The sequence below is a fragment of the Galeopterus variegatus genome, unplaced genomic scaffold, assembly GCF_000696425.1.
Source record: "Galeopterus variegatus unplaced genomic scaffold, G_variegatus-3.0.2 Scaffold6403, whole genome shotgun sequence".
Classification (NCBI taxonomy): domain Eukaryota; kingdom Metazoa; phylum Chordata; class Mammalia; order Dermoptera; family Cynocephalidae; genus Galeopterus; species Galeopterus variegatus.
This window is the reverse complement of record NW_007732514.1, coordinates 1-23,848: the sequence shown is the minus strand read 5'-3', so window position 1 is coordinate 23,848 and position 23,848 is coordinate 1. Positions and strand designations below refer to the sequence as shown.

General features: G+C 35.9%; 1 protein-coding gene across 1 annotated transcript in view; it reads right to left on the bottom strand.

The window, feature by feature from the left end:
- GPATCH8 (G patch domain containing 8) overlaps positions 1-11,786 on the bottom strand; it is a 49,799-nt gene extending 38,013 nt beyond the window's left edge. Inside the window, exons 1-2 of the mRNA XM_008590831.1 lie at positions 11,367-11,786; positions 10,633-10,719 (exon numbers count right to left, since the gene is read on the bottom strand). Of these exons, the coding sequence (XP_008589053.1) occupies positions 10,633-10,719; positions 11,367-11,393 (114 nt within the window). The 5' untranslated portion in view covers positions 11,394-11,786. The remainder of the gene's footprint in view (positions 1-10,632; positions 10,720-11,366) is intronic.
- Positions 11,787-23,848: the final 12,062 nt, after the last annotated feature.

The following is a 23,848-nucleotide window of genomic DNA, read 5'->3' as shown; positions in this document are numbered from 1 at the left end:
TTGGTAATGGGCCACAATAATCAACCACATTGTATATCGACAAAATAAAATTAAAAAAAAAAAAAAAAAAAGAAAGAAAGAAATAGCAGATGAAAGGCCAAGCTGTCTCACATCCCAAATACCCACTACTTTACTCTTGAGAGTCTACATTTTGGGGGGCAAAGACACAAAGGAACACCAAAGTCAAGTATTCAGATACCTGAACCAGCCAGCCACCAAAAACACTAATTAATTTTAAAAACAACTTCCTGGCTCCAAATGCAAATTTGCCTTCAGAACTGACCAGTGAACTATGTCCTATAGTCAACCAATCCAAATTGAACAAGCTTGTACCCCTCGTTTACATGAGAGGACCTCAATGAGAACTTGGTGGGAAGTTAGGTGTGAACTTTGGCTATATAAGATGGCCCCTTTCTCTTGTTCGGGGGGACACTGCTTTGGGAGTGATCTCCATTATTCTCCTTACTTGTAAGTAATAACCCCCCCCCTCCCAAAAGAAATGAAGAATGCAAGTACTACATTTTATACTTACTAGGGATAGCCTTCTGGTGAGTAAGTATAACAGAAGAATTAGGAGGGAAGGGAACTGGGATCAAAGTGCTGAGAGAGAGGTAAAAATGACCATGGTGCTGGAGAGGAAAAAAGAAGCACAAATTAAAGAGGGGCTAAGATACCAAAGTCAAAGTTCCAAGGTCATGTGAAACTGACAAAAAAATATAGAGGAATAAAGGAGTGACAGCAGGAAGTAAAAAAAGATTGTGGTTAGATAATAGGATATTTAAGATTACAGAAATAGTTCAGGGTTGACAAGGTTTCTGAGTAAATATTTTGATCAGTAAAATGGGAATAAGTAATTTGTGCTCTAGCTACCTCAAAAAGTTCAAACGAGAAATAATTTTTTAGGAGGAAGAAAGGGCCTTAAGGGACGAGCCCGTGGCGCACTCAGGAGAGTGCGGCGCTGGGAGCGCAGCGGTGCTCCCGCCGCGGGTTCGGATCCTATATAGGGATGGCTGATGGTGCACTCACTGGCTGAGCGAGGTGCGGCCGGTCTCAAAAAAGGACTAAATAAATAAATAAATAAATAAATAAATAAAAAAGAAAAAAAAATAAAGGGCCTTAAAATAAAATACATAATCTTACGAGGCTATGGATTACTCAGGTGTTTCTTTTATTTATTTTTCACTTTATAATGTGAATGTTTACTCTAAAGAAGATAATAACGAATTATTTAAAATGTCTACATTTCAAACAATACACGAAATCAATCTAGGTTTTCATATTATTTCAAAGAACTTATTCATTCAACTAATATTTATTGAGTACTTATGTGCCAGGCAATGTGCTGCATGCAAGATATACGTTGGCAGACCAAAAGACAGTTTCTCTTCTCAAGGTCCTTCCTGACCAGTACAGTAAGCAGACCATAAATAAGTGAACTAACAACAATTTATAATTACAAATTATAAAACCAGGTATTACAGGAAAATAAGGCAGAATGGAGGATTATTTAAATTGGGAAATTTGGTAAGGTCTCTAATGAGGTAATATTTAAGTTAAAATCTAAAGGATAAAAACCAATCATGTGAAAGATGATGAAACATGGTGTCATGACCATTCCTGTATCTAGAGAAAATGTAGACAGAAACAGAGGTCCCAGGTCTGAACCTGAGGAACTCCAACAGCTGAAGTTCAGGCAAGAGAAGAAGCCAACAAAAGAATCTACACAGAAGCAGCAAGAGATAAGGGGGAGGAATCTAGGAAAGTATAAAATCTTCAAAACTAAGAGAAGAAAAAGTGTGTTAAAGAAGATAGAGTTGTGGGCCAGCCCTTGGCTTACTTGGGAGAGTGTGGTGCTGATAACACCAAGGCCACAGGTTCGGATCCCTATATAGGGATGGCTGGTGAGCTCGCTTTGGAAAAGCGTGGTGCTGACAACACCAAATCAAGGGTTAAGATACCGTTACCGGTCATCTTTTTTTTTTAAAAAAAGAAGAGTTGTCAGTTATATTGAATACTGCCAAGAAACAGAATATGAAATAAAATAAAAATTTAAAAGGTCTATTGGATCTAGCAAATAGAGGTGTTTGGTGCCTTTGAATAGAGTGGTTCAGTAAAAAGTACTAAAGTCCGTATAAATGGGTTGAAGAGTGAATAAAGAGAGGGGTACTGAGAAGAAAACGGGAATGAAAAAAAGGGGGTAGGGGAGAAAGAAACTCCACAATATTATAACTCCGGATATAGTAAAACACAGGAAAATATATAGCTCAGTTCAAAAACAAGAAAGGGTAATCCCAAGGTGCCTGAAGACACGGCTTCAGGACCTAGCATGGCAGAAAGTTAACTAGGTTCTCCCTGCAAAAAGCTCAGAGATATGAAGGGTTGACCCCTTCCTTGAAAGGGAGGCTAGAAAAACTATACTATGTCATGAACCTCTACTCCTTGAAAGCATTAAGGAATTCACTGTATACCAGGATATAGATGGAAAGAGTCACGTATAAGAAGTTAGAATTTGACATCATAATCTCTTGTGGATCTCAACAACTTATACATTCCACTGGCAGAAACCCTCAGCTTAAGTATCTACATTCTAAAACCAGTCCATATCCAGTGAAAGACCAAAAGCTTTTGGCAAGGTGGAACTGATCCATAAGGACTCCCTATAAAATTCAAGATGTGAGGAATTCTCACAGAGGATGAGATGACAATCAAAAATTGCAAACTACACAAGGAAACAAACCACTGTGAGAAAGTCAGGAGAAGCAACAGATTATAAAAACATATCAAACATTACACATAACAGAAGGGTTTTTTTAAATTATAAAATAAGAACATTTAAGGGTCGGCCCGTGGCTCACTTGGGAAAGTGTGGTGCTGATAACACCAAGGCCACGGATTCGGATCCCTATATAGGGATGGTCAGTTAGCTCACTTGGGAGAGTGTGGTGCTAACACCACCAAGTCAAGGGTTAAGATCCCCTTACTGGTCATCTTTTAAAATAAAATAAATAGGGCCGGCCCGGTGGCGCACTGCTATAGTGCGCCGCTTGGGAAGCGCGGCGGCGCTCCTGCCGAGGGTTCGGATCCCACACACAGACCGGTTCCCGCTCACTGGCTGAGCGAGGCGCGGGAGCAACACCGAGGGCTGCGATCCCGTTGCTGGTCCCGGTCCGGTCCGGGGGCGACACTGAGGGTTGCGATCCGTTGCCGGACACGGAAAAAGACAAAAAAAATAAATAAATAAATAAAATAAAATAACATTTAGAATGTTCAAAAAGAAAAAAGGCAAGAATAATAATCAAAAAGCAAGAGCATGGCATTATTGAAAAAAACAGACATTGAATTTTAATAAAAAAGCATTGATCCTCAATAAAGCTGTTTTGAAAAAAGTCATTGATATGTAATAAAACAGTATTTATAGGTGTAATTGTAGAATACAGACAGTAGGTACATAAGTATTCACTGCACAGTTCTTTCAACTTTTCTGTATGTTTGACAATTTTTATAATAAAATGTTGAAGAATATCACTGAAATGAAAAATAAGTAAATAGTAAGTGAGGAAGAGCTAGAAGAGAGAATCCTCTATACCATCTTCTGTAAGTTTTATGGTTTTTCCTTTTACACTTAAATCTTTAACCGACCTATAATTGATTATTGTATGGTATGAGGTAGGAGGTCCAAATCCATTATTTTCCATATGAATAACCAATCATCTCAGAAGCTTTTATTGAAAAGTTCATTCTTGGGCCGGCCCAGTGGCGCACTCCCACCGAGGGTTCGGATCCCATATAGAGACCGGTCAGCTCACTGGTTGAGCGCGGTGTGGGCGCGACACCGAGAGTTGCGATCCCGTTACCGGTCACGAAAAAAGACAAAAAGGAAAAAAAAAAAGAAAAGAAAAGTTCATTCTTTACTTATCTGCAATACCATTTTTGTCTTATCAAGTGGTCAAATATGTAAGGGTGTGTGTCTGGGCTTTCTTTTCTGTTCCATTAGTCTATCCGTGCACTAAGGTCATATTGTCTTAATTACAATAGCTTTACAAGAATTTTGATAACTCACAGAGCAAGTCCTTCTACGTATAAAGTTCTTTAAAACTGCTTTGACTATTCTTGGCCCTCTGCAGTTCTATATAAATTTTAGAATCCAGCCGGCCGTAAAAAAAGGAAAAAGAAAATTAGAATCAGTTTGTTTAATTCCACACAATATCCTGTTGAATTTTTTATTAAATTGCATTGAATATACAGAAGATTTGGGGGAAACAGACATTTTTACAATAATGAATCTGGTAATTCATGAACAAATAATTTTTTAAAATCTCACTTTTTATTCAATTGTTTTTAATCATGTTTTAGAATTTTTGCCATAAGCCTTTCACATCTCATTGGGTGCTTCCTACACTTTTATATTATTACAAATGATGACATTTTGCTAAACTTCATTTTCTAACTCCTTTCTCTTAATATACAGATATACAAATAGAAACTTATAATTCTTTTTGTATCCAGCATCCTGGTAGATTCTATTATTAAAGTAATTTATCTGCAGGTTCTTTTGGATATTTATGGATATAATCACGTCTATGAAGGATAATAGTTTTGTTTCTTTCTTTTATCAATTATATCTTTGTTGGTTTATTTCTGCCTGTCTACCTTACTGTGCTGCTTAGGACCTCCAGCACAGTGTTTAATACAAACAGTGATAGCAGATAGCAGGCATCCTTGTTACATCCCCTTCCCCTCATCTCTAAGGAAAAGGTTTCAAACAATTCAATATTAAGTATAATGTCTCCTACATGGTTTTTGTAAGCATCCTATCTAGTTAAGGAAGGTCCTTTCTTCTTCAAGTTGGGCAAGACTTTTTCATCACTAGCAAATGCTGAATTTTATAAAATGCTTTTTTGGTTGTTGCATCTATTGAGGTGATCATATAAAATTTTTTCCTTTAATCTTTTAATGTGGCATCAAACTAATTTCTAACAAGTCAATTTTACATTCTTGGCACAACGTGGTCATGATGTATCGTACTAGATTTTGTTTTGCTTGTGCTTTACAATTTGCATCTGTGTTATTAATGAAAATATCATATAATTATCCTTTTCATATTGTCCTTGTCAGGTTTTAGCATCGAAGTCACACTAGTGTCATTAAATGAGCTAAAAGTGTGTCTTCATTTTCAATTCTCTGGAAAATTAGAAATTGCTGGTTAAGACTGAATTTATTTCTTCCATGAATTTAGATAGGATTCACTGGTGAAGTTATTTGGGCTTTACGAAAAGATTTTTTTTTAAACTACAGATTCAACTTATATAGTTACAGAATTATTCAAGTTTTTTATTTCTTCTTGAGTCTGTTTTAGCACATTATATTTTTAAGGAATTTGTCCATTTAAACCTACTTTCTGCATTAAACACCATTAAGTTATTCATAATATTTTCATCTTACCTTTTTTTTTTTCTCCTTTTTTTGTCTTTTTTCGTGTCCGGCAATGGATCGCAACCCTCAGTGTCGCGCCTGTACCGGACCAGGACTGGCAAGGGGATCGCAACCCTCGGTGTTGTGCCCGCACCTTGCTCAGCCAGTGAGCGGGAACCGGTCTGTATGTGGGATCCAAACCCTCGGCGGGAGCGCCACCACGCTCCCAAGCGGCGCACTGTAGCATGCGCCACCGGGCCGGCCCCATCTTACCTTTTATTGCCTGCTACATCTGAATGAAGTCTTCTTTTTCCATTACTGATATTGGTTTTCCATTCCCCCCTCCCTTGGTATCATCACAAGTATGTCAAAGAACTAACTTTTGGCTTTGTTGTATGTTTGTTTTGTTTCATTCATTTCTGTTCTTACTTTTATTATTTCTTTCCTTTTACATTTTTTGGGTTTATTTTTTATTTTTTAGTCCTTTTTGAGACCGGCCGCACCGTGCCCAGCCAGTGACCACTGTGAGCGCACCGGTCATCCCTATATAGGATCCGAACCCGCGGCGGGAGCACTGCTGCGCTCCCAGCGCCACACTCTCCCGAGTGTGCCACGGGCTCGGCCCTATTTTGTTATTCCTTTTCTAACTTCCTGAGAGGAATGTTTACAAATATTTTTGTTCCCACTGTCGTTTCTTCTTTGACTGAAGGATTATACAAAAATGTGTCTTAATTTCCAAAGGGGTTTTCCTTTTTTTTTTTTTTTTTAAATTAATTGCTTTAACTTGATTTCAGTTCTCTGAAAATTGCTGATACTTGGTTTATGACCCAGGATATGATTTTTAAAATTGTTTAAATAAATGTTCCATATATATTTGTTTGTTTTTGGCCAGCTGGCAGGTTCAGGAATCTGAACCAGTGACCTTGGTGTTGTGGTGCACTACACTCTCCCAAGTGAGCTAACCAGCCAGCCCTTGTTCCACATGTTTGAAATTTATTCTTTTCAAAGTGATGAGGTACTCAGTTCTATATAACCATTAGGTGAAATTTGTTAATTATTTTGTTCTAATCTTCTAAATATCTTTGCTGATTTTTTTTCTCTGCTTCTTCTAACAGTCATCTAAGAGGGGTATACTAACATCTCTCAACATAATGGTGGATGTAACATTTTTCCTTGCAGTTCTATCAGTTTCTGATTTATGTATTTTGAGGCAGTGTTAAGTGCATATAAATTTAATAGCGTTTATCTTACTGGTGAAGTAAACTCTAGTGATACTATGTGCCTTAATGTCTATTTTATCTGACAATAGCTACAACCAGCTTTGTTTAGACTTGCCTGGTATATATTCTTTCATCCCTTTATTTTCAGCTTCTCTGTAAGCTTATGTTTTAGGTATATCTCTGGTAAAAAGCATATAGTTGGATTTCTTTTTTTTTTTAATTCAACAATCTTTGTTCTTTTACTGGAGTGTTTATTTAGTCCAGTGGTTTCTAAACTGGTCTACACATGGGAATCACCTGGGAAATTTAAAAAAATAGTAATGCCTGTGTCACACTCCTGGAGATTGTAATTTACTGGTGATTATAATTTAATTGGTCAGGGGTGTAGTCTAGGCTTTGGCATTTTTTTAAAAAAAAAACATCTCCAGATGACTGTAATGTACATATAAGTTTGGGAATTACTGTGTTAATCTATTTCTATTTATCATAATTACTGATATATTTGGGTTAATATCTACCATCTCATTTTATGCTTTTAATTATGGCAGGTATAATAAATTTCCTTTTCTTTCATTTCTTCTTTCAGGAGATTCTTTTCTCATTTCATTATTTCCCTCTGCCAATTTGAAAGTTATGCAGTAACAGTTACCCTGAAATAACTACATGCTTACATATCTTCTCAGTGCCCTAGTTTAATACCTGCACTCCTGCTGGAGACAGTAAGGACCTTAGAATGTAAGGACCTAACTCCATTTACGCACTTACAAACTCATGTTACTGCTTTCGTGAATTTTATTTTTCAGCAGCTGGCCAGTACAGGGATACAAACTCTTGACCTTGGTGCTTACACGAATTTTAATTCTTATCTTTTTTTTTTTTTAATGCCACAAGAAATTAAATGCTTTATTTTAAGTCCACTTAATTACTTAGCATTTTCTGTATTCATCATTCACTCTTGTATCTCAAACCTTCTTCCTAGGATCACTATCCTTCTGATGTACACCCTTTATCATTCTTTTTAGTGAGGGTATCACCAAATTTAGTGAGTTCTAATTGCTTTTGTTTGTCTGAAAATACCTTTATTTCACCCTCACTCTTGTAAGCCATTTAAATTGGCATACAATTCTAGGTTGGCAAATACTTTCTCTGTCTACATCATTCCACTATCTTCTGGCTTCCAGAAGATGGCTTTTGAGAAGTCATCAGTCTGTTATTCCTTTAGAGAAAGTCATGTTTACACTATACTGCTTTTAAGATCTCTGTGACTTTAGTGTCCTGTAGTTACAAAAGGATGTGTCTAGATATGGATTTTTTTTTTTTTTTAATTTATTCAGCTTGGGATTATTTGGACTTCTCACATCTGTATTTTGGAATCTTTCTAGTGCTGAAAAATCCTAGCCATTATCTTCAAACACTGCTTCTGCCTCATTCTTACCCTTTCTTCTAGAATTCTAGTCTTTATATTAGAACTTTTCATTCTATATTCCATTTTTCTTAACTTCCCTTTTACAATTGCATTTGTTTCTATCAAGCACACCAGTCTGGGACCACTTTAAACTAAATTCACAACTTGAGGTTTTCTAACTATCCAGTGAATCTGGATCTTAAATCCAAAGTGAGGACTACCTATGGTTATAAAGTCTTAAAAAAAAAAAAAAAAAAACAACTGTCCTGTGACCCCTGTTCTGCTTAAGAGACAATATAATTTTCCTCCTAGTACTTCTGCAGTAAAATGGAGGTGAGGCAGGTTAACCCGTGGTACACCTGTACAATAAGACCACAGCCCTTTGGGGTCCCAGACCTGTACAGTAAGACTGTAGCCCTTTGGTTCTCTACTAGAGAGAACTCCAGTCTCTTATCTATATCACTACTGAGGCTTCGAAAAGTAAAAGCTCAAATTTGCCAGGTTTGGAAAATGCCAATCTCTCAGGGAAAAAATGACTTCAGTGTTCAGATTACCTCATTAGATTTTGTCCTGTTAACCCTTTCCTATCATGCCCACTCTTAGATGTTTTTATGAAGTTTTTCTTTTTAATCTAACATTTTTAGCTGTTTTCAGTAGATGACTGGCCAAAATATTTTTAATGGTTTAAGAATTTTCAACTGTAACCCTTTTTTAAATTCTTGTTTTCAAACTCATATGTACTTTGTCACTAAAATCTACAGGTACTAAAAATGATGATGCTAATGAAAAAGGAACTAAAAAAATAAATTCAATTTTGCATTAGAAAATATATAACTTTCCCACCTAATCCACACCTAAAAATCAATATTTTTGCAAATTCTCTGGTCCACTAGTGAGAAAGGAAGGATATTTGATAATAGGACCTGGGGTGACTGTTTCAAGTTGCTGAATGACCTAAAATAAGCTCTAAGATCCAATGAATGAATGGCAAATAATGTTGCCACACCGAGCAATCACAGATTGGATTAAATGACAAAAAATTGTGCTTGGGTAAGAGACTTTGAATAACTAAAGACACCATTCTTAACATATTTTTCAAATTCAGTATTTAAAGTCAGAAAAAAAAAGTTCCAGAAAGCTACAAGGAGGCTCAGATAGTCATCACATATAAAGTGGGGGAGAAAGGAGAGGGCATCTAGCCTACTAATTGCATTAAAGAAATAAATTGCATCCTATAGCTGCTACTTCCTACAATTTCTTTCCATCACTGCTTGGGACATAACAATGAGGCACGGAAAATGCCTACTTCTTCACTCATAATCATTTAGAATATTGAAATAGGTAAAGTTAACTCAATTTTCACTCCCTCTACAACACCTATAATCACTTAAAAGTGATCCAGACAGCACTAAAAATTCAAAACAGAAGCAAATGTCTCCAAGTCTTTAGATGTTACCTTAATTTATACTGAAGTTTTATATATCTTAACAACAAAAAGAAATAACAGATCTTTGATTTCCAAGAATGACAACTGATTCTTATGGCTTCAAGTTGGAAAATTACCTCTTTAACTCTTCCTCACCAATTTAGGGAATTCAAGATACTTAGGCTAAATTTATAGGCAGTGCAAACAAATTGTGACACTTTTATAAGGTCTCTTATAGATCACTGGGTAACTCACACAACTAAAAGGATATGGCTTCATTTCTTCTCTTTCTTATGGTAGAACAGATTTTTAAAAATAGAACCCTTTTCTCTTTTCCCATCTTAAATATCATAACCAAAATCAGTTTCTATATGATAGTCTTGACTAAGCTTGTTTCTTTTTTTCAAATTTAGCTATTTTATAGTAGAGACTGGGCACACTACAGCACCTTAAAAAGCATGTTCCATGGTCAGTCTTTTTTTTTTTTTTTAGGTGGCTCTCTGGTAAGGGGATCTAAACCCATGACCTTAGTGTCATAAGGCTTGTGCCCTAACCAACTGAGCTAACCAGCAAGCCCCCTAGTCAGACTTTTTGAAAGCTAACTGATAATATGTCCTAAATTGCAGTTTTCCATAACTAGCACCTTAAAAAAGGAAAATACTGAAAGAGTTCAACTTGATACTTCCATAGGACAAGATGAATCTCTGCTTTGGAACTGATTTAATTAACTATGAACAAAAAAAAGTTCTCAATTTGTTCTTAAAATTTAAAAAAAAGAAAGAAAAAGAAAGGAAAGCCTTATCAACTGGTGTCAAGCTCTCAAAGGACTCAATTTTTATGGCTCTACTAACTTGACTACCTACTGTGCATCCAGCACTGTGTTTTCAAACACTAATGAAATCTTCCCAACAAACTTATGAATAGGTATTATTATTCTATACTTTTTATAAAGGCAATAAATAGGAAAGTAAAAGAAACCTGAGATCAACTATTAATCACCACCAAATGTCAAACAAATGTTGTCATCAACATAGATTCTTTTTTTTCTTTAGTGCAAGCAAACTCTACACAAGAATGGTTTCATCCACCGTACCCCCAAAATATGTATAATCAATTATGCTTCAATAAAAAAAACTTTTTAACTAAAAAAAAAGGAATGGCTTAAGTACCTTGTATTTTTGTCTCAGCTCTTCTGTGTCTTCTTTTTCCACTTCTAGGACACGGCGCCGTTCGGTAGCATCTTCAGCATAATCAAGCTTGACACAAATATCTATAATAAGTCTCAATTCCTAACATATCCCAATATTAGCTATAAAAAAGTCATTTGCACAACTACAGTACTGTTTGGAAACAAAAAAACTTGTATTTTGCTTAGCTACTTCTTGCTTTTTTGTCATCCTGCAGAGAAAATAGCATGCAAGGACAGTTCATTAATCAATCCTTTCAGGCATATTTACTGATGATAACAGATTTCACTTCAATGTTCAATGCCAAAGAACTAAGAGTAAATGGAAAAAAATATTTTAGGCAATGAAATGCAGGTATCACAGATGACAGCTGTACATAAAGCCTCTACCTCAACAAATATTTTAAGAGTTGAGCAACACTGTCGTCTGAAACAAGCACCAGGGCCTGGGTCTAAGTCTGATCTTGTTTTGCTTTTTCACCCTGGGTAAACCACTCAACTTCTTTATGCCCCAGTTAAAACAAGAACATTATCTATACCCTATGTGCCTTAAAGGTAGCACTAAATAAGAATGTAAAATATATTTTTAATTGTCCAGAAAGTATTAAAACTATATTCCATCTGATAAATGTATTCAGATGCACTGGCATCTGAATTTGGAATTAATACCAATTTTAAATACCCAATAAAATGAGTGAGTTAATATGATCAATTTACCTCCATTTCCATGCGACCCATGCCCATGACATCATACTTGACAACAATTGGAATGGGATCTGTTCTCCCTGTAACAGGAACACATAATCAAGGTAAGATGCAAAGCCAAGCCAACAGCTCACTTTACACATCGTGTTTGGGTGGTTAGAGATCTTGCCTTGGAGTGCAGAGAGCAGAAAGCTACAGTGAACCAAACATAAGCCATTCTCACAGCTTACACCCATACCTTCCTTTCCTAACCAGCTACCTTGGTTGACTTTCCAGTTGGGGATAATTCTGGATTACTAAGGCAAAATTAATTAATAAGCAAAACAAAGCACTTCTAAACAATGGCACCAGGAGGTTTAAAATTTAAAACTTCATAAGTTCCTTTTTCTTTAAAAGATCCCCAGAGTAACTTCTGACCAAGAATCACTTCACTTTGGCCACTGATATTCTCCCACAAATACTTTTAAAACTGGTAATAAATATCTGAACTGATATGTTTAAGTCAAAAAAGTACATTTTCAAGCATGATGCAGTAAAACTCTGTAATTACAACTCAGTATGTTTATTTTTGTTTTTTTATTTTTTGTTTTTCAAAGATGCTTTACAATTAAAAAGCAACAGTTAGTTGCCCTTAGGGACAACAAATAGTTTTAAACTGGTGCTCTGCCGTCTCATTTCCCAGAGGGGATTTAACTGTAGTAACCGGTAAGCTGTGAAAAGGACTAGTTGCGAAGAAAATTGACTTTAAACTAATCAATCTATGCTGGAAATTTTTTTTAAATAAATGTATATTTAATCCACTCATAACCAGCCAAACAAAGCAAAATGGGGCAGGACAAGCACTTTACTACCACAGCTGTTTTACATCACAACTTGCGCTGTTTATTGTGATGTAAGCCCACTGAAAAGAGGACTTACCTTATCCGTTGTACACCTTTAGTGAAAAAACACAATGTTTACTTCCCTCATCAACTCACTTAGGCTGGTGTAAACAATTGTTTTTTTGGTTGTTGTTATACACACATATATATTATACCTTTGGGCTGAAAATTTAGTTTTCTCAGGCTAAATCTGAGGTATTACCAAAAAAATTTTTTTCTTAAATGCCATTATTGTGACTGGTTTTGGTCCTGCAGATAAAAGAAGAAACCATTTTCAAAGTGACCAACAACCACTTTTATCCAGTTGCTCTATATATTTTTTAAAACAGAATGAAAAACAAATTCAGAAGTTTAACTATTTATCACCATTATCCCATTATTGTTTGTTAACAATAAGCAGGGAGATAATTAGAAATAATTACCACAGTAAAAAAAAATGTTTAAGTAAACAAAGAACATCTCATGTTAGAAAAAAAAGAAAAAAAATTTTTTCTAGAATACTTCTTCTTTTAGATAATATCAAAGACTGCCAGTAAAACAAAATATAAATGCATTACTACCTTATGCCCAATGGTATAATAAATAAGCAGTGACTGCAATCTTTAGCAAAAGGACCAAATTAAAGACAGGTTATAAAAATGACTTCCTAGGTGCAATATCACTTTCATAACGTCTCATCAGGGATTTACTGGTAAAAAACAAATGGTCCAATGAAAGAACTGAAAAGAAATATCAAAGGAATTTATTTTGGTATCCTTTTTGATCTGTGAGAATTTGTTTTGCATGAATCAACCAAGTTTTGGTACAAATTCATTACCTCTGTAAACCCCTGTTTATAAACTCTGCATTAGTTCTTTTGCCTTCTAAGGCAGTCAAAGTTTGTTTTAATTTATTTATAAAATGCAGTAGCAAGTGCTAGTGCCATTACATTGTGGGGAAATCAACTTTTGACAGTATTAGAATTTAATGTTTTAACTGATTTTTTTGGCAGTTCTAACACAAACAGATACATCCCTTCTTAACATTACCCTTAAATGAACAAGGATCAGACAAGTTGCATAAGGAAAGGAAAGGAAAATGAAAAAGACCAAGCAGAAGGATGAAGGCTACAACAGAGAAAGTAAGCCTAACATTGGTGCACTGATGACAAAAGGAGTAATTCAGTCTGAAAATAAAAAATTACCACTGCTAAGTTTACCATCACCACAACAAGTCCAGGATCATACTGCTGTAAAAAAGAAACACCATTTGTTAGGCAGAAACCATCAGGGTAGGAAATAGGCCTTCTAGCAGGCAGACAGGATGGGGTAAAGTAACCATTTGGCTTTGTCCCTCCCCCAATATTCGATGGGGATAGAGGAAGGAAATTTTGTGTTGCCAGAGCTGTTTTCATACTGGTCGGACCTAAGGTGTGAGATTTTTGTACTGCGACTTGAGAACATGAGCGCCCTCCTCTTCAATAATGCAGGGGCTGGGGGTGGGGGAGGTTGGGGTGTCAGTTTAAAGGGAGAGAACTTGCTCTTGCTTCCAATCTCTCATTTAACCATTTCATTCTGGTAAATCAGTATTCAGGTCCCAAGGTGGAACTTTTCCTTAAAGAAATCATATCAAAGACTCAGTCAGATCAACTGGACAGTGATCAAGTCATGTGTTTCACTAACAGAACTCTAGGAGCTTTAGGGGTGGTGGGGTGGTGGGGTCCTCCAGACTGCTCTAATAATTAAGAGGTCTAGAAAATAAACTTAGATCTTTAGTGATTGGAGAACTTTGTGCTTCTGAATTCTGTTATGAATGAATAAAACTCTTTAAGTGACTCTCCTCAGAACATTGCTTCGTGTTAATAAAGACTTTCCAGACCCACCATCTTTCTTTCTGCACAACAAAGCCAACCACTGAAGGAAAGCTCCAGAGAAACTCCGCAGAAAATGACATCAAAAGAGCTGTCACACTGACAATTATTCCACCCAAACGCACAGAAAATACACAGATTGACTTTCAAAATAATCTAAAAGTGACATTACTGCCTGGACCATATAGTAATTTCTTAACATTATTAAAGAGGCTACAGACCAAGAAAAACCCCAGTGGAAAAGATACCAAACAATATATACAGGAAAATCTTGCAGCATTAAAAAGAAACAAAACAAAACAAATCTCAATTTATTCATTTGCTATCAATGATAAATCCTAACATAAAGAATATGACTTAGAGGCTGGGTGGTTAGTTCAGTTGGTTAGAGTGGTGCTGTCAACACCAAGGTCCAGGGTTCAATCTCTGTACTGACCAGCCACAAAAAAGGAGGGAGGGAGGTAGGAAGGGAGGGAGGGAGGGAGGGAGAGGGAGAATATACCATTTAGACTACCCGAATAACAATTTGCAGTGATGACTTTTCAAAAGGTAGAAAGCAACAGAATGTCTGCTAATATGAGTTCTCTGGAAAACTCAAATTCTTAAAATAAAAACTTCCAAGTTCCCTATTTCTTGGTTTCTTTTAAAGTGGGGCAAATATTATTTAAAATCTAGTAAATTATTAAGAACATTTTTGTTGTTTACTTCACTCCAAAGGAGGCAACTTCAACCAGAACACTAAACACTCTCCTAAAAAGAAATTGTCCTCCTCAGCAAAAGATCAACAGACACTATGACTGTAGTCTGGTCAACTGCAGAAGTGAAAGGAAAAAACAAAAAACACATGCCAAATAAAGAATGTGCCAATATTGATGTATTCATCTAATGGAAAAAACTGATATTCATATTTTCTAAATCAAAACAAATGTTTCACTAACCAACAGGAATTTTATTACTTATATTTTAAAAGGTAGTTTTACTTCTACAATGATACAAGTTCCTAAATGCTCTAATATATATGCTGGTCTTACTAAAACGTGAAGGCATGATGACATATTACTAAAAAGAGAATAAGGTCAAATAGGAAAAGCCATTTACTGTCTATAGCCACTCTTTATCTGAGAACAACCTATCAAGAATCAGGTTTGATTTTAAACCAGTAGGATATACCAATCTACAAAACTGGCCCAAAGAACTTGACTATGGAGATTTTTTTTTTTTTTAGAAACACTACTTTTAAAGAGACAACTCTAGGAATAGAAAAAGTGGGCAGAAAATATTAAAGGACAACGACAATATGGTAATCAACCACACTTTAGAAACAGATGACATATGACTTCCTACAGAAATATATTAGAAATGAAGAAGCTTCTAACGTGATTAAAACACTGGCTGGATTGTCAACAGACATAAGAACACCACGATTTATCTTTGCTGCCTTTTCCCTTACAGAGAGTCAGTCAATACAAATATTTTTTACAAATACTTGTTTATTTCCTACTACATACCGGGTACAGTTCTAGGCATTGGATATATACCAGTGATAAAAAAAAAAAAAGTGCCCCATGAATTACTTATATTTAGGCAAAATAATCTTACCAGCTTGAACTTCTGGCATGAGAGGGGAAGAAAACAGAACATTTGTAGAGCTAATGCATAAGCAGTTCAAAAAGCTTAAAAACATTTAAAGTTATCTTTGAAAGATGTCAAAAGTTGTCTTTATAGACTGACCCTAATAAAGCAGAAGTAAATAAAAAAGTCACAAAACCCACTTCCAAAAGACCATTAAACCGATAAAGGCCAAGAACCTACCATGACATCTTTAAAGCTATTTATTTTTTACTTTAAGCAACTCAAATACATAAGTAAAAATCAAGAATAATACAAAATTAGGAATATGACTATTCTCTGATTTGCGAAAGTATTCAAAATAGGATTCCAAAATAAGCTATTAGTGCATTTAAATATCATTCCATTTGCTAAAACAGTGATCATATACAATTTTCAGAAACTCTAAGTAAAAAATGGTACATCTATTTTCAAACCAAAGCTTCACTTCTGCAAATTTCTCCTGAAAATGCTAGTCTTCAGTGACATAAAAACGATGACTACTTTCAGCATCACTTAGATATTTTTCTTAGTAACTATAACATATGCGTATGATATATGCTACCTCTCAGAAAACACAAACAGGAAACATTTAGCACATTAGTTATTCCCCACAGAATTTTTAAGGTTAAAAACAAAAGAGGACTTCCTACTCAAAATAGAGTTCAAATTATCCAGTACTACAAGAGCTAACTATAATCCTTACCATAGCCTACGTAGTGACCTATATAACAATCAGATTAATTTGATTTTCTTTCTTTTTTTTTTTTCCTTTTTGTCTTTTTTACTGACCGGTAACGGGATCGTAACCCTCGGTGTCGCGCCCACACCGGGGACCGGCAACGGGATCACAACCCTCGGTGCTGCGCCCGCACTGCGCTCAACCAGTGAGTGGGAACCGGTCTCCACATGGGATCCGAACCCTCGGCGGGAGTTCGGCGCACTCTCCAGTGCGCCACCGGGCCGGCCCTAATTTGATTTTCAATTACAGAAATTTAACTCTGATCTAAAAGAATCTCCATCTGATACTTCCTAAAGTATCAGATCTGGCTTTCTAAGATAAAATAGTTCAATTTTAATCATATAACCTAATATATTAATAAATAAGGACAAAGGTGAGATAAAAAGGCTTTAGTAAAAGAGTTACGGAATCATAACATTAACCCTGGAAAGGATTTCTCATCCAGGGATGACATGAGATCCTTAAATCCTTAGAAAGAGGTAATAAAGAGAATTCATGAGGTGTTTAAAAAAAAAAAAATCACCTAAAGGAAATACTTTTATCCTGGATAAGACTATTTTGGCTAAAATTATATTGACTCACTGAAGGCTGTCTCATGCTAACCACTATGCTAAGATAAGATCAATTTATTTCTTCAATGTGAAAACCAACTTAACAAATACAATTTTGGGGTAAAGTAGGCTATAATATGGGGCTTAGGGAAAACAATAAAAGGTCTTTAGTTTAAAAAAGGGGGGCAGTAGTACTTTTGCGCCCTGAGTTTTACTTACGTTTGTATCCTGAATACCTCAAACAGTACGTGGGACAGAATAACATTTAATTAAAAAGCATGTGTTGACTCAGAGAATGAACATGTTCACAGTGTATCTAAAACTTGTGCAGGTGTAAATATTTAGTCATCATGGTGCTTTCTCTTTAATACCAGACATAAGAACACCACGATTTATCTTTGCTGCCTTTTCCCTTACAGAGAGTCAGTCAATACAAATATTTTTTACAAATACTTGTTTATTTCCTACTACATACCGGGTACAGTTCTAGGCATTGGATATATACCAGTGATAAAAAAAAAAAAAGTGCCCCATGAATTACTTATATTTAGGCAAAATAATCTTACCAGCTTGAACTTCTGGCATGAGAGGGGAAGAAAACAGAACATTTGTAGAGCTAATGCATAAGCAGTTCAAAAAGCTTAAAAACATTTAAAGTTATCTTTGAAAGATGTCAAAAGTTGTCTTTATAGACTGACCCTAATAAAGCAGAAGTAAATAAAAATGTCACAAAACCCACTTCCAAAAGACCATTAAACCGATAAAGGCCAAGTATCAAAAAATATGCAAGCTGTTATAATGAAATATTTCAGTTTTGCATTACTCTTCATTAGAGGCTTACTCAATTTGTTTTATCAGTTCTCATTCATTAGCAGTCGAGGGGAAATAGGAAAGTTGCCATAACCAGTTTAAGTGATGGAAAAAACCTCACTTCAGCCCTCATAATAATGGTGTTTTGCAGGAAATTCGTTTATGGCAAGTGGCCTATCAGAAATTCTGAAAACATGTTTCCTCTTTTTAAAAACAGCTCCAAGAGAAAATTAATTGCTGCCTAAACTCAAGTACCTAGTATACGCCTATGCATACGCAGGTGGACCAAAAATTACTGGTGGATTACAGTCTATGTGGATAGCTCTTAATTGAAGAATTACAAAGGAATGTGCTGGTAAAGAATGGTAACATGGGGGGCCGGCCCATGGCTCACTTGGGAGAGTGCGGTGCTGTTAGCACCAGGGCCACAGGTTCGGATCCCATATAGGGATGGCCGGTTAGCTCACTGGGTGAGCGTGGTGCTGACAACACCAAGTCAAGGGTTAAGATCCCCTTACCGGTCATCTTTAAAAAAAAAAAAAGAATGGTAACCTGGAACTCAGGGGATCTGAACTAGTTCTACCACTAACTGGACATGAGACATATTAGTTACGTTAGTTTCATGATACAAAAATAAAGGAGTTAGACTTAATAGTCTATGAGGTTCACTTCAATTCTAAAGTTTGAAGGGTGGAAAATACTGGAATAGAAAATATTCCGGGGCACTTATACAGATGGTGGCCAATCCTATGGTATTGTAATAATTCAACAATCCACTGCCTTCTTAAAGTTGTATTCTCTTACTATTGGTTAAGTTTTTCATAACTACACTGAGAATTTTTTATTATTCCAGGATCACTCTATAACCCCAAAAGACTTTCCAGCTTCATTTAAACTGCTTCTCCTTTACTTTCCACAGTAACCACCACCACCACCAGCACCCCCAGCCACCATTTCATCTTTAATTAATTTTTTTCTATATTTTCCTAGGTTGTCCCTAAAAAAAGCTAGGCTACTAAATCTCAATTATGCAATAAGAGATAAAATATAAACACCTGTGTGACTATTGACAACCAGAGCCTAAGAAGTCTCAGTAGCGAACCTCCAAAATGAAGACTTTCAGAACTGGCATATAGATCAAAAGAGAGAACAAATGGAAGACACTTTGTAAACTATAAATCGCTATACAGAAAACTGTTAAATTCTAACACAATCATTATCTCAAGGCTTCAGAAAGTAAAATATAGTCTTCCTTTTATTTTCAAACTTGGTAGTTTTGAAAATGAACTTAAAATAAAAGATACTCTAAAACAGAAGCTGTGATAAATGCTAATGTTTCACATATGATTTGGTGGTGATGAAACAACCCCACTTACAGACGAACAAAATTATTATCTAGGATCAATAATTCAAGTTTTGCCCAAAAGTCCTTCCCATATATCATTCCATTAACCAAATTAGTGCCAAAAGAATTTATAAAAGCATAATTTTAGCAAGACCTTCTCGAAATTAAACATATATACAGATCACCTAAGAAATAAATTTAAGTAACATAAAGTAAACATTATTGAAATGCCTATTATTTGCTATTACCATCACCTGGAGGGAGACAATAGCACATATGTGTAGTGAGTGGCAAAAGATATTAATACATGGTACATCAAATTTGTAATAGATGAAGTCCATGCAGAATATAAGAGTATGTAAATTAAGAAAGTCAAGTAGATTCAAATTACTAAAAAAAAATTCCCCTTATTTCCTTTGCTAAGCACCCAGGGATCTTAGGTCATCCCCAGAAATTTTCCTTTCCAGTTCTAAAAACTCTATGATTACATACACTTTGAAAGCAGTTTTGTTCCTCTTAGTTCCTATTTATCAAATACTGATTAACTAGTAAATTTTTATATTTTGAACTATTTCCATCTGACTGGACTATTCTACTTACAAAGAAACCACTATCACTCTATATTGTTCACTTTAAAAAGTTTCTTGGACACTCCACTTTCTTGCCTAAGTGTCTTATAAGCCAGTTTCATTTTAATCATGCAGATTAACAGGGCAAGAAGTCTATAAGTAATAAGGTAGGAAACAATGTAAATCAGGCTAAAGATACAAATAAAAAGAAAAATAAATATATTATACTACTTCAGATCTAAAATCACTAACACATTTTGGGTAAAAGAACCAACTGGCCACCCTACTTGCTGTAATGAAGGTCATTTTCTTAGAAGCCTATTTCATTCACATGGTCCAAAGCAATGTTTTTCCAGCTATAGTCCATTCCATTTGCATTAGAATTTTGGGGGCAGCTTATTTAAAATTTAGTTTCCTGAACCCCACCCCAGACCTGGCGAGTTGTGTTGGATTTAAAACTAATAAACTACATTTATACATGGAAAATAACAATATTTTGTTCTCGGGCCGGCCTGGTGGCGCACTGGAGAGTGCGCCGCTTGGGAGTGCGGCGGCGCTCCCGCCGAGGGTTCGGATCCCATGTGGAGACCGGTTCCGCTCACTGGCTGAGCGCGGTGTGGGCGCAACACCGAGGGTTGCGATCCCGTTGCCGGTCCCCGGTACTGGCGCAACACCGAGGGTTGCAATCCCGTTACCGGTCAGTAAAAAAGACAAAAAGAAAAAAATAAAAATATATTACTTTGTTCTCTTTTCTAAATGTATAAATCCCTTTATTTTGAATTTTGGTGATTTTTAGTAAACTTTTTAAAGCTTTTTTTTTTTTTTTAATAAAATAGATTTCTTATAAAATGCACTGTTTATTTTGTGTTCTTGTCATTTTCCCATTTCATCCTACTTTAAAATACCAGTGATTCTCATGGAAGAATGAAGAGATTCCACTAACCCACAGGTACCTGTGCTCCATGTATCAACAGCAAGTATGGCTGGGAAGATGTGAAATAGTTACTTGCTTCCTTATTCTCACAATCTGAGTATCTTTCACTGTTAAATCATTAAGGAAATAAACTGTAATTCTAAGTTAAAATTGTTCAATTCGCTATTAAGCCCCCACTATCCCTTTAAATCTCCTAATTATAATACTCATTATACTGCATTACATTTATTAGTTAGTACAGATCTGGCACATTCTAAGGATTTAATAAATATATGCAGAATAGAAACATGAAAACCAACAACAGAGAACACATAAATGCACAGTAATTACTATCCTTTGGGAACTTATAGTGTAATGATGGCAAAAGAGATGCATAAATAAACAAAATTATACAAGATAGAATATTTAAAATGTCACAGGAGTGAAATATAAAGTATAAGAAGAAATAAGTTACAGTATTTTCTTTTTCCCTGGAGACCATTCCTAAATATCTGGCCAAGATTCTTACCAATCAATTTAGCCTCAAATTTCTAGTGAATTTGTCCTAAGCATGAAGAATATATATGACCACTTCACATGCCCTAAGAAAACCACATTCAGAGCTATCTCCAATATTTTCAGCCAGAATAACTACTGTATATTTCAATTCTGTAGTAGTGGTATTTCTTACCACCATCCTATCTCTCCAGGAGATAGAACTGAACCAACACCTATAGTTCTGGGTACATTATATAATATTGATTAAAAGCATAGGTTTGGGCACACCATGATTCTACCACTTATTTGCTGTAAGATATTGGGCAAATTATTGCTCAGAATGTCAATTTTCTCCTCTGCAAAATGGGAATCATATCTACCTTAAAGAGGATTTAAATTAAATAATCCATATGCAAGCACTCAGTAAGCTATTATAAAGGATAACCCTAAACCCAGTGAACAGAGGCTTGCTATTTGGACACATGCATGAACTGATTATACATTGTGCTTCATAGCTGACTTGTTTTATCATCCTTTGTATCTATTCCTTCCTTTCCTTTGCTATCACTATATTCCAAGCTCTGATCTACTCATATCCAGGCAACTTTCTGAAGGGTTTCCCATCTCCATCTTCAGACATACTTTGACCAAACTAGTATTTACTTACACCACAAATGTCTGGCTGGTGTAATGAAAAGAGCATTAGATTACAAATCACAGAATTTGGGTTTGGGTTGCAGCACTATCACCAACACATTTTGGAAACCTAAACCTAAATCTCTTCGTCTATAAAATGAGTTTTAGATTTATTATCTTCAATATATCTTCTTGCTATAAAAGTCTATACCTCTCCCCTATCAAAAATTGCCTTTGGCTTACAAAATATAATTCCAAATTGGATCAGCATTAAAGACTTCCACATCTAGTGTGGTAGTTAAGAGCGAATTTTGGAGCCAGAAAGACCAGGTTTGAATGCTAATTCTGTAGTTTACAGGCTGCTTGTCCTTGGGCAACTTACTAAACTTCTCTAAGCCTCAGTTTCTTCTACAAAATGGGAATAAAGTAATTATCTCTCAGGCTTGTTAATTAGAATTAAATAAGATATTTGCTACGTGTTTCACACATAATAAACACTAAGTATGAGATTTGTGCCTATTCTAACCAATCTCCCATTACTGCCTTCTACTTATGGTTTTCAAACTGTTCCTGAAGACCAAGAACTCTACTTCAACCCAAACCCTCCTCCTTTTACTCCTAAGATTTTCAAGTCTTACCTCCTAAAATAATGACAAATTCTCTGAGTAAGAGCAGTATCTTATTATATATCCCCTTTATTGTAGTCTTTTGGACACAGTAAGTATTTAATAAATGTGCAACTAATTCCATTTAATTCTTTACCAGTGAATGCCTCTTCTAAAGTAATCTACCTTGATAATGTCTAATCTGCTTCTCTAACTGGTTCACTCTATCTTTTCTAACTAAAAATAGGTACCTCCCCAACCCCCACCCCCAAGCAACCAGCCCAGCGATGACCACTGAGCTGCAGGATGAAAGGCCCTAGGTTCCCGAGCTGGAGTGGTGGGGGGGCGAGGGCTTTTGCCACACCCCCAACATCTGCACCCAGCCTGGCAATGACCCAGCCACTGCTGGAAGCCCCCGGTCTCCCCTGCAGGAATGAGGGGGGTGCCACAGGCCTCAATCCAGCCCTTCTTCCTTCTTCCATTCTATTTCCTTCCCCTTTCCCCCCCTCCCACTCCCTCCCAAATGCTCCACAACAACATCACAGAATGTAAAAAATAATATAATTTTTAAAAAGGAAATAAATAAAAACAGGTGCGAGAACGATAAAATAGCCTTCACTTATCTGTTCTAAATCTTTATCTGAAAATTTTGCCCTTTTTTTCTGATTGTTATTTTGCCATGAACTTAACATATATTTAATATCTTCTGATTTATCCTTTAAATGTGATCATCTCTGTACTGAGAAACAGTCTCTTTCTATACAGCATCTGAGTTCACCATCCCGCCTTTCCTTCTCCTCTCCCCCAATCCTTCTCCCTTTTTATTTTAGCCCTAAAACCTAGACCTATTACTATAGACTGCCAATTCTGACTAATTCTGTTTACTATCTGGGCTTCATCTCTTTTGTTTATATACTAAATTCCATTAAGGTCAAAGGCCCTATAGAATCTATACCTTAATAAATTTTAGCAATTTGTCAATTACTAAAATTATGCTTGCCTTTGGCAACTGCATAAAGATTCCAAGGCCCATTTAATTAGTGGGGAGCAGAGGCCATCATAGCTATATGCTCCCTTGGCTAGACCAGCTCCATGTATAACTAAGCCTCTCTGACAATCCATACCTTGCTTTGTGACTTGGGGAGCTACATGTCTGCTGTCTTCCCCCAATCTACTCCTATTTTCAGTGTCATTTTTTTCTGAGAAGGGAAAAGTTATAAAGGTAGAAATGCTGATTTCAAAGTCAGTTTCTATTTGAATGGCAGAGNTTATTTTACACTTTGAGCCAACATTTATCAATTAGGAAATTTCACAGAAACGTCTGGATTTCTAGTTTCCTTTAAAAAATTCAGAAGACCTGGCAACACTGAGACTATACTCCCACATAGGAACAATCAGCAGGAGCTAAGTGGCATTTATTTTTCCCTAAACATGGCACAGCTCACACCACTTCCTATTGTCTCACACTTAAAGGGCTTCAACTGCAT